The 10683-nt window shown below is 40.7% G+C and overlaps 1 protein-coding gene across 16 annotated transcripts; it reads right to left on the bottom strand.

Moving 5' to 3' along the window:
- Nucleotides 1-1006: 1006 nt before the first annotated feature.
- Nucleotides 1007-9410, bottom strand: LOC123447767 (pentatricopeptide repeat-containing protein At5g55840). Of its 16 annotated transcripts, none has more exons than XM_045124421.1 (8): nt 9069-9410; nt 5163-8519; nt 4284-4419; nt 3987-4154; nt 2627-3254; nt 1725-1814; nt 1559-1626; nt 1007-1434 (listed from the first exon to the last, which is right to left on the bottom strand). In XM_045124421.1, the coding sequence occupies exons 1-2, from the start codon at nt 9214-9216 to the stop codon at nt 5221-5223; spliced, it is 3447 nt and encodes a 1148-aa protein (XP_044980356.1). In that variant the 5' UTR covers nt 9217-9410; the 3' UTR covers nt 1007-1434; nt 1559-1626; nt 1725-1814; nt 2627-3254; nt 3987-4154; nt 4284-4419; nt 5163-5220. The 16 variants fall into 16 exon arrangements, with proteins under 16 accessions (XP_044980356.1, XP_044980368.1, XP_044980357.1 ...); XM_045124433.1 differs by having other exon boundaries at nt 1725-1794; XM_045124422.1 differs by having other exon boundaries at nt 1725-1789.
- Between the last annotated feature and the right edge of the window lie 1273 nt (nt 9411-10683).

Raw genomic sequence — 10683 nt, 5'->3', positions numbered from 1 at the left:
TTATGGGAAAGATTAAATAAGACAGACCTCGGAAATATAGAAAACTGAAAAGCCAATGCACTAAAAAAAAAGCCGATGACGCTTCTGAACTACTACAAGAGAGGTGAAAAAATCACCAAGCAAATGCACTCGAATAGGGAATCAAGAATCTTTATTTTTATTCCATGGGTTGCCCCATGTACAATCCTTATTTTTATTCCACCGGTTGCCCTATGTACAATTCTTAGTAAAATATAATCTGCTTGTCACTATGTGCCAATACATTGAGTTGACATCAACAAACAACAAAGAACAACAAAAACCACAAAACCTTTAATCCCAAATAAGTTAGAATAAACTAGAGGTGAAACCCATAAGATATTGATTATGGAAAACTCATGATTTTGACACATGAATAGCAAACTTTCACGCATCCATGTCAATGACTAGTTATTTGGTGATACCCTAGTCCTTCCTATCTTTCTTTACGGACTCCTTCCATATTAATTTCGATCTCTCCGGCCTCTTTTGACATTATTAACACATTTTAACCATCCGCTATCAATAAGAGCTTCCAAAGGCCTATGCGGAATATGCCCAAACAATCTCAGGCGATGTTGGATAAGCTTCTATTCAATCAGCACTACACAAACTCTATCTCGTATATCATCATTCCAGATTGGATCCTTCTTTGTATGGGGACACATCCATCTCAACATGCACATATCCGTCACACCTAAATGATGCCTATGTCGCCTTTTCGTCAGCCAACACTCACCACCATACAACATTACGGATCGAACAGTCGTCCTATAAAACATTTCTTTTAACTTTTGTGACATTCTCTTGTTACAAAGAATGCCAAAAGCTTGACAGCACTTCATCCATCCGACTTCAAACTCTTTCACAAATAAGTAAAATATCAACTCATTTCCTTTCTGTTCTAAATCTTCACAGTAACATTTTCTATCACATACGAACCCCCACCGCGCCAATTTGCAATTTTTTAATGAAGTCGCAGAGAGTATTTTACATAAAATATCACTTTTGGGGTTAGCGTCCCACATAACTACACTTTCAAAATTTTACAAAAAAAATACCATTTTTTCATAATTCATCCCCTAAAACTATAACTTTGATGACCGTTTTCGAGATTTTAAATGTGTTTATGACATATGGGACCCACTTGTCAGGGCTGACATGGCAACAAAGTAAACTGTTTATTTTGACCGTTATATTTGCTGTTATGACAGGTGGGGCCCACATGTCAACATCTACCTTCGTCTCCTCTCTCTATTTGGCATTTCAACAAACACCTCCTCTTTGGATCGTGCTGAATGAGGACGGCCGACAGTAAGGCCTCTAAACATGAGCTGAATGAGGCCGGCTGGTAGTAAGGTTGCTGACATAAAAACATGCTGTGATTCTCTTCTTCAACTTCTCATTCAACGGTTCCTGGAAAAGAAAAACATTGAGCATTATTGTACATACTTACTATTGCGTTAAGTCAGGACTGAATAAAACAGTCATGAACAAGGTTACCCAGTAAGACTAAGACAGATAACAATATTTATCATACATAAAGGCAACAATTGGATGTCTTTAGTGCTCGCTCATACACCATTCCCATGAAAAATTGCTCCTTACCTAGTACAATAACCAATAAAAACCACATCACAGTTCACAGAGGTCTCAATCATACTGTCTTGCCTTAGGGCTGGATGAAGCCAGCCAATCATGCCTACCTTATGACACCTCTCCTGCAGAAGAAAACGTGTGGGTAACCATCTCCCACCCAAGTCTTCTTGACCTGCACTAGAAACCAGGGGCACGAACTGAAACCAAGCAATGTAAACTTAGAACCGGTCATTGAATTAAGTGGTAGCAGAATGAAAAACAAATACTCCCTCCGATCCAAAATAAGTGCCGTTGTTTTAGTTCAAATTTGAACTAAAACAACGGCACTTATTGTTGATCGAAGGGAGTATCATATATACGAATAAAAGGGAAGTGCAATCACAAATTACAGCACGGCGTTACAGCATGGCGTCTCCTCGGTCTGTACAAAACCCAAAATCGCACAAACTACTAAGTACACAACTGTGTGGGCCACCTGTGTGGCTGTGGGGTTTCATGCATTGAGTGTGATCTGTCGGTATCGGTTTTTGCCCCATTTTTCGTTAATTAACTGAGGAACTCTCTTATGCTTAGTTATTAATCGATGAGACCAATCTTTTGCCTCTGCTCCGGAAAAAAATACACAACTGAAAATCCAAGCAAAATTTTAAGGATGTGGTCGTGCAGGAATACAAATTTTACTGAAGCTTCTGGTAGAAAGTGCACCACAGGGGAAAAAAACTTGGAATGCCATTAGCTATGCCCTATCATCTGCAACAAATCTCTGGTGCACATTTCATAAGCAAAATGAAGTTCTAGCTCCTACAGCAGAACAAGTGCTACAAGGCTACAACAAGAATTCCCATCCTAGCTTCAAACAGCTCATCATTAAACTCTTGCTATCAAGTCCAATTTAAGTATTTCATGAAACACATCAATCTAATCTTCAGGCTGCGAATACCTAACTGGCTTGATGGTAAAAACAACTGAGAATCAATCAAACAGACACTGCAGTCAGCGGAGTACATACCATTGGAGTGGAGAAACGAGAAACCCCTCGGCCCGGATAAATGCAGTGCACACCTCCAGCTGCCTCCAAACCCATCTGCTGGGAAGGACACCTCGGCATCAAAGCATCCACTTGCCTTGGGGCTGCTATCACAACTCTAACCAGTTTTATGAAGGCCCCAACAGCTAGGAATCCACCACCCAAGCATAATCTCACAAGATCAAGTGAAGCAACTCTGTCCCAGGCTACCAGGCAGTGACCTCCCATGACTGCTTCCGTCCTTTTCTAGATAAAGCTCTACAACAATTGTCAAGCGCCTTGATCAGCCAGGCCAGGATCACAAGCGACATCATGTGGTAGACGGAAAAGAACAAGAGGACCGTCTTTGTGAGCACCAAGTGTCCTCCCCCAGTGAGCATGCTAGCCTTCCAGCTACGGAGTTTGGCAATACCTTGTTTAGGAGATTGCAAGTCCTACTTGTGCAGCGTCCTAATAAACAACGGCATGCCAAGGTAGCTGCAGGGGAACTCCTTGACAACAAGAGCTAGACTTCACGATCAGAGTCGGAGCAATAAATGAGAGTTCTGGTGCATTTGCTCACATATCTTCTCATGAACTACAGATGGTAGGCATTATAAATCTGTTATTCCTGAAAAGAGGCACATCACAGTTGTCCATATTCTCATAAATTAATTATCACCAGGCAGCAATACTACATGATGTCATGCTGTGCAACAATCATAGTCATAATTCAGTAAACAAACACTAAGAATTAAAAAAAAACATCATCATCGGCCAAACGCATCACTTTGTTCATTCATTTCATAACTGTTAGATCCCTTGGACCTTAGGTTGATACCGTGCCCAGGAGGTGCTCTTGGGCCAATGAACCGCTGGCTGGCTGGTGTCGCGCCATTAGCTTGCTGTCGTTAGGGAAGGTAATGGGTGTAGGAGATAGAAGGGGGATTCAAGCCTAAGAATTTCTTTATTGATAGCTTGGCTAGATCAGCCGTGGCTGCCTCTATTTAAAGAGGGTGACCTTACACGTGAGACTCCAACCGAACACAGACTTCTTCCTAAACATGTTAATGAATTACCTAAGACTCTTGCAACAACCAAACTTGATAATCATTCGTAATCTGATCCAACAGGTTACCAATGCTGACTGGATCCTATGACTTGTGTCTTACTCCAACCGATGCCTAGCCACGTACTAAGTGGACTCCAAACCTCTGGTAGGGAATTCTCCACATAACAAAAGCTGTCATCTGTTTATGATATTCTTGCAGCCTTGCACATTTCCTCAAATAGTGCATATCAGTTACAAAAAACAAGGAATCAAAAGTGTAAACAGGTAAGAGGTCTAAGTCAAGAAATTCACCTCCATGGAGGCTTGGCCAATGGGAACAGGTCTTGCTGTTGCAGAGTTGATTTATCCGAGAGTGACATGCCCTGGATCCAAAGGAAGGGCCTCGCTCATCTCCTGAACATATTTTTATCCTTGTCCTTGATGAAGTGAGATAATCATGTTCTCCGTACTGATGTTTTCCTGCAAGAGAAATCCCAGTTAGCGATTACTTGTTCATATAAGAGGAACAATCATAATTCCCTCTCTAAGATTCAAAGCATTCTTGACATCTGCATACAATTCAGATGGGAAACTCAATGTTTCATTTACCTATGCATGGCTACCATCATCTTAGTCTGTCTTTTGCTTTTTCGTAAATTTTGACACCAAAGTCTGCATCTTCTATATTTATCTAAATCTCAGTGTCATCAACAAATATAAGCATCCCCATCAAACTATGAACCTGCTGCATCGCAACAACATGAAATAATTGTAATAAAAAATCACAGGAAGGATATCAGAAGAAGCCAAAAAGTAGGATCAACCCACCATGACTACAACCTAAGAAATTATTGATGAGATTCATTCAACGCTTAGTGACCCATAAAATCCAATAATGCCTAATTAGAGACAGGTTGTGCCAGTGCAGTGTTTGGCCTAAACCATGTGTGACTATATTTTGGAAGTTAACTTTGTGCAATGAAAATAACTATCTGTGCCATGGATCAAGAGGCTACCATTTTTCTGAATCGAAAGCTGTATGGGAGGGACAGTAATCAAGAGGCTACCTGTTTATCTGCGACCATGCACATCTCTACGCATATCTATGGCTACCTGCATATCTGCGACAACTCCCATCTCTATGCATATCTATGGCTACCTGCTTATCTATAACTGCTCACAAGTCAAAACCTCATTAACACTCAATTATCTCCCCTCCAGGCTCCAGTTCAACATATGAGATGTCTCTTACACTGTTACACATGTTTTAATTTAAACCCTTTTTCAGCAAATACCAAATGGATTATAAAGAAAATAAACAATGTTATGACAAACATGGCAGATGAAAAACATAATACAACACCTAATTCAGAGACACGGGATAATCCAAAATTTTAAAAAACGGAACCCTCAATGATTGAGCGTGAGCACCATGAAATAAGGTTTCACAGGCAGAAGCAAGAAAAATACCCTTAGTTTTGCACCTACCATATCGATCAAACATACCACTTCCTTTGAAGTAGAAAAGGTTAAATTTACGAGGATTTCAGTCTTCAGCAGCTTCATGCATGGATTCATGATTTGTATGTAATAGCTCGACCTCATTCTTAGAAGCTATTTCCTTTTTGCAATTTCTTATCACGTTTAACCTTCTCATTGCATTCTCCATCCTCCATTCAAGAATTTGATCCTTATATGAGGGAACAAAGCCCCTCTCCTCTATATCATTCAGTAGTTTCTCTCCTTCCAACATTCTGCCTGTTGCACAGATAGCCCCAATTATTGTAGTGTATGTTGTAATGTTCGGCCGAAGTTGCTTAGATTTCATCTCTTCATAAAGATCTAACGCATCAGAAACACACTGGTTGTTGCATAAACCTGTGATTAGAACATTGTAAGTGACTACATCAATCTTCAATCCATACAACTCCATTGACCCTTTGAGATGCAGAGCATCCGCAATCTTGCCTTCTTTACAGAGACCATGCATTAGGGTAGTGAAAGTAGCAATGGTTGGCACCATTCCAGCACGTATTATGCTACAGAAAACTATGATACCCTCTTCAACCTTCCCACATTTACTAAGACCTCTAACAATTGAGCTTTCAGCAACTTCAGCTGGCACAACACCAAGAGCTGCCATTTCCTCTTTCAGCCTGAATGCTCCATTGATGTCCCCAAGCCTGCATTTTGCATTGATTAATGCAATATAGTGTGTATGGTTCGGTTCAAGTCCACTCTCAACCATGTCACGTAAAACATCACAACTCTGCTGCAGCCAATTTTTTCTGATTAATCCATTTATCATGGCACTGTATGCTTTACTGCTAGGCGACATATATAACCGCTTCATGCAGTTGAAGAGCTGTAAAGCATTGGACATCCTAGATTTCTCACTACATACAGTTATGAGTACATCAAATGTTAATCTGTCCGGATAAATGCGTTCTAAGACCATCTTGTCCAAGAACTTAATCGCAATTTCAGTAATACCATGTTTCGAAAATCCATGGATAAGCAAACGATATGTCACATTGTTCGGCCTAATCCCTTTCCTTACCATATCTTTGTATAGATAAACAGATCTTGACAAATGTCCCTTCTTGATGTGCCCATGCATAAGAATGTTATAGCTGGCTGGGTTTGGATAAACCTCATTATGATGCATATCCCGAATCATCATATCTACTTTGTGTATCATTCCTGCCTTTAGGTACCCGTTCATCATTGAGTTGTAGGCAATACAATCTGCATACATGCCTTCCTTGCATATGATCTCCTGGAACAGGTAAGAAGCAACCTTAACTTGGCCTTCCTTGATCAAGCCATTCAACAAACAGGTATATGTAACAATATCAGGGACAAATCCTTTCTCCAACATCATCTGCAACAGGATGACTGCAGGAACAATTTTGCCTTTTCTGCAAAAACCACTAAGAAGAACAGTGTAAGTATGGATGTCAGGCAGAAAGTTACTTGTAACCATTTTCTCACATAAATCCAGAGCTTCATCTAGAGTTCCGTCTTTGCAAATCCCCACAAGTAATGCATTGAAGGTTTCCTGATCAATGGCAGAAGGTATGTCAACAAGGCAGGCCATGAACTCCTTTGCTTGTACCAAGTGGCCTCCCTTGCATAACCCTCTAAGCAAATTCCTATATGTGTCAACATTTGGAGAACAACCATACCTATGCATATTATCATAGACTGAGAATGCCTCATGCATATTACCTCTCGTGCAGTAAAAGTCTATTATACAGTTGAAAGAGGCAACATCAAATGATATCTTCATCCTAGACATGTATTGTTTGAATTGCTCAGCCTGTGTAACCATTCCTTCTCGATACAGCGCACATAACAATGTATTGTGGATGAATGAATTGGCATCTAGGCCCCTCCGATAGATGTCCACAAAATACTTTAGTGCTTCTCCGACATATCCAGCCTTGCAACAATAGCAAACTAGAGTTGTATAAAGAACTTCATTAGGCAAAACTCCTGTTTTTTGCATCCTTGACAAAATCTCTTTTGTTTCGTCCAACTTACCCATCTTGCACATACCATTGATCAATGCTGAATAAGTAACAACATCTGGATTGACACCAACGACAAGCATACTCTTCAAAATTTGTTTTGCTTTAGAAACCACTCCTAGCTGACAGAAACCATCAATCAGGATAGTATACATAGTCCTATTGATTGTTGTGCCGCTTGCTTTCAGATCTTCAATAAGATTCAGTGCATGTCCCGGCATGGAAGCTTTGCAATAACCATTCAGCATTGCACTATAAGTTAGTTCACTTGGTTTCACACCGGCAACTTGCATTTCATACAGAACTCTTAAAGCTTCACCAGTTACCCCACTTCGGCAGTACCCATCAATCAAGGTAGTGTAAGTAGCTAGGCTTGGCTTCAAGCTCTGTTTCATCATTTCATTGAAGATATAGATAGCAAGTTTTATCTTACCTTCATCGAAAAATCCTTTGATCAAAGTATTATATGTACACTCATCAGGTGATAAGTTTTTTCCCCTCATTCTTTTGAGCAAAAGGTAAGCACGTGTACTCCTCTTCATTTTACATAACTTATCAATCATGATGTTATAAGTATATGCATCTGCCTCTACACCATTCTTCTCCATATCTTCTAAGACACGCATGGCAGCCTTGAACCTTCCCTTCTTAACATACCAGTAAAGTATTGTGTTATAAGTAACAACGTTTGATATGGACCGACTCTTCATCTTTTGTAGCATAAGATTAGCCTTTCTAAGGTTACCGTCAAGGCAAAAATAATTCAGTACAATATTGCAAGTGATGACATCCAACGGGAACTTCCGGGCCAAACTTTCTTTTAAGAAGAACCAAACATGTTTTGATTCCCCAACTTCCACAAGAGCATTAAGGACAGCATTGCAGGTGTGAGTTGAAGCCTTAAATCCGCAGTCATCCATCAATAAAATTGCCTTACTTGCATCAACAACTTTTCTTTCCTTCAGATATGCATTGATAAGAAGGTCAAAAACCATGGGATTGGAATCACAACGCGAGATGGTTCTGAGAAGGGAGCTAAATATAGCAGAGCAAGAGAAGCCCCCCACGGCAAGATGCCTCAATACTGACATTGCTTGTGAACGCATTTGAGCTTGGACGAGGATATGAGCAGCCAGGCAGTAAACATGAGTGATTCGCTCCAAACCTGATTGTTGCACAATAGAACCCAGTATCTTCAAGGCCAGCTTTCCATGACCCTTGTCAAGCTTCCCAAATTTGTACGCCATGTGATTCAAGGTCTCCCAGTGATGCATAGTTAGGACACTGATGATGCTGCTCTCAACTCCATGAGCTGAAAGAGATAACCAAATCAATACAACAACCACAACAAGATGATGCAGCGTCAAAAGAGCCAAAACTACATCGGCATCGAGTACTTATAATATTGCAGATGAGAAGCAACCAATAAAAGTCACACAAGTTAAATATGCAAAGAATCAGCTGAAGCCAACAAATATTTATTGACATCCTAGGAAGCTGTAGGGGCTGGTATCACTTATGCAACGCAGCCCATTTTGGTAAATGATAACAAGAAATCAACCAATTTATCGATGCAAATGCCCTCACCAAGTAATTAACTTAAGCAGGAGAATACAAAACTGATGAATGCATCATAGCAGTTTAATAGACATTACCACGAACAACTTATGTGCGTTGGTTGAGTCCAATACAGGAGATATTTTACTCTCAGACATAGTAATCGAACTGAGAAAAAGGAGCAGCTAAAATTTATCACAACTCTGAGCATTTCCACAAACAGCTGCAGCGCACCCCGCTAATTAGACGCGGCAACCAAGAACAAACAATTGGATTCCTTGAGTTGAGAGAGCTTTTAAATTACCTCTGGCGGTGGCGCCAATCCTGGTGTGTGCAGGCTGCCTGGAGCCGGAGCGGGAGGGGAGCCGGCAGGAGTAGAGCGCGTGGGAGGCCGCTGCCTTGGAGTCGAGGATCCTGCGGCGGTACGAGGAGGACGCCAGGGACGACGACATGGGAAGCGCAAGGTGTGGCGGAGCAGGCGCAGCCGAAGCCACTCCAAAGTGAAGGTGCGCCTGGCGTGGCGGGCGGCGGCGTGCAGCGCTCGATAGGCCGGCTCGGCGTCCGCGTTGGCGCGTGGCAGCGCGGGTGGAGAGGAGGCGGCGGCGTTGGCACGCAGACGCAGTGCGGAGAGAGGCGCGGGGTTCCGCTTCGGCAGCCGTTGCCGTTGTTGGTGCTGGCCTGCTGGGGCGGCGCTGGTTCTCGCCGACAGATTGATCATTGATGGGAGTGTTTTTTTTTTCAGCTACTCCACTTGTTTTTAGTACTCCTGCTTAAGTTAATTACTCCCTCTATACCGGTGTACTCTTCCAATACAACTAAAATGCTAAACACATTAAAAAGTTAGCAACTAAAACCCCAATGCATTGGTGTTTAACTTATTGTTGCTAAGTAATCTTTATTTAATGATTTTATAACTAAAATTGTTCGTGCATCGGTGTGTTCTTTTCATCCGACATGACATCCTTAGCACTTGTGCAAGGTGGAGCATTGGGAACAAACCTTAATGGTCTCTTTGATTCGCAAGATTTTAAAATTGCAGGAATAGAAAAAGTATAGGGTTGGAGTGGCATGTTCATTTGAACCATATAGGATTAGTAAGGAGTGTTTGATGTCAGATTGCAGGAATATTAATTTTTTTATAAAAAGAGGTTAGGGTGGATGTTAGATTTCCTATGAAATGTAGTACAGAAGATTCCATAGAAAAAATATATGGAATTCAATCCTTTAAATCAAAGGACCAATGTAGGAAAAAATCTTAAAGATTTCAATCCTTCAAAAATCCTATGAAATTTCTTTAAATCAAAGGACCCTAAATGAAAAAAGCACGCCAATTCTCCACCTTGTACAGGTGCTAAGGTTATCATGTAGGCAACAAATCTGACATAGCAAGCTAATTAATAGAAGAGAGATGAGTGTGATGACCTCACTAAGAAACAATGTGAAACGTGTGAACCTGTACAAAACACTTAAATGAAAAAAGGACATCGATGTGAACAATTTTAGTTGTAAAATCATTAAATAAAGGATGCTTAGCAACAACAAGTTAAGCATCAACGCACTAGGGCTTTAGTTGCTAAACTTTTTAATGTGCTTAGCACTTCATGTAAGCACATTTTGATTGAAAGAGGCATGTTATGGACCATGATCAAGGTGGAGGAGAAAATGAAAAAAATTAATGTATATTTACTACTTAATACCATTGCATGCATGTAGTTTTCTACATACCCATATTTTTATCAAATAATACATCGGATACATAGGCTAAAAAGACAAATATTATGGCCTCAAAGGACAAAAAGGTTACAACAGTTCATAATTGTTTTGCTATTTTCTTTCTCTGCAGTCACTACAATCACAGTCGCTCAGACTTCTTTGGGATCCGACGTGCTGCCAGCCCAAACCTTTTCTTCTAACATAGT

The sequence above is a fragment of the Hordeum vulgare genome, chromosome 4H (assembly GCF_904849725.1).
Source record: "Hordeum vulgare subsp. vulgare chromosome 4H, MorexV3_pseudomolecules_assembly, whole genome shotgun sequence".
Lineage (NCBI taxonomy): Eukaryota > Viridiplantae > Streptophyta > Magnoliopsida > Poales > Poaceae > Hordeum > Hordeum vulgare.
Note: the sequence above shows the minus strand (reverse complement) of the source record. Positions and strands in the feature narration are given on the sequence as shown.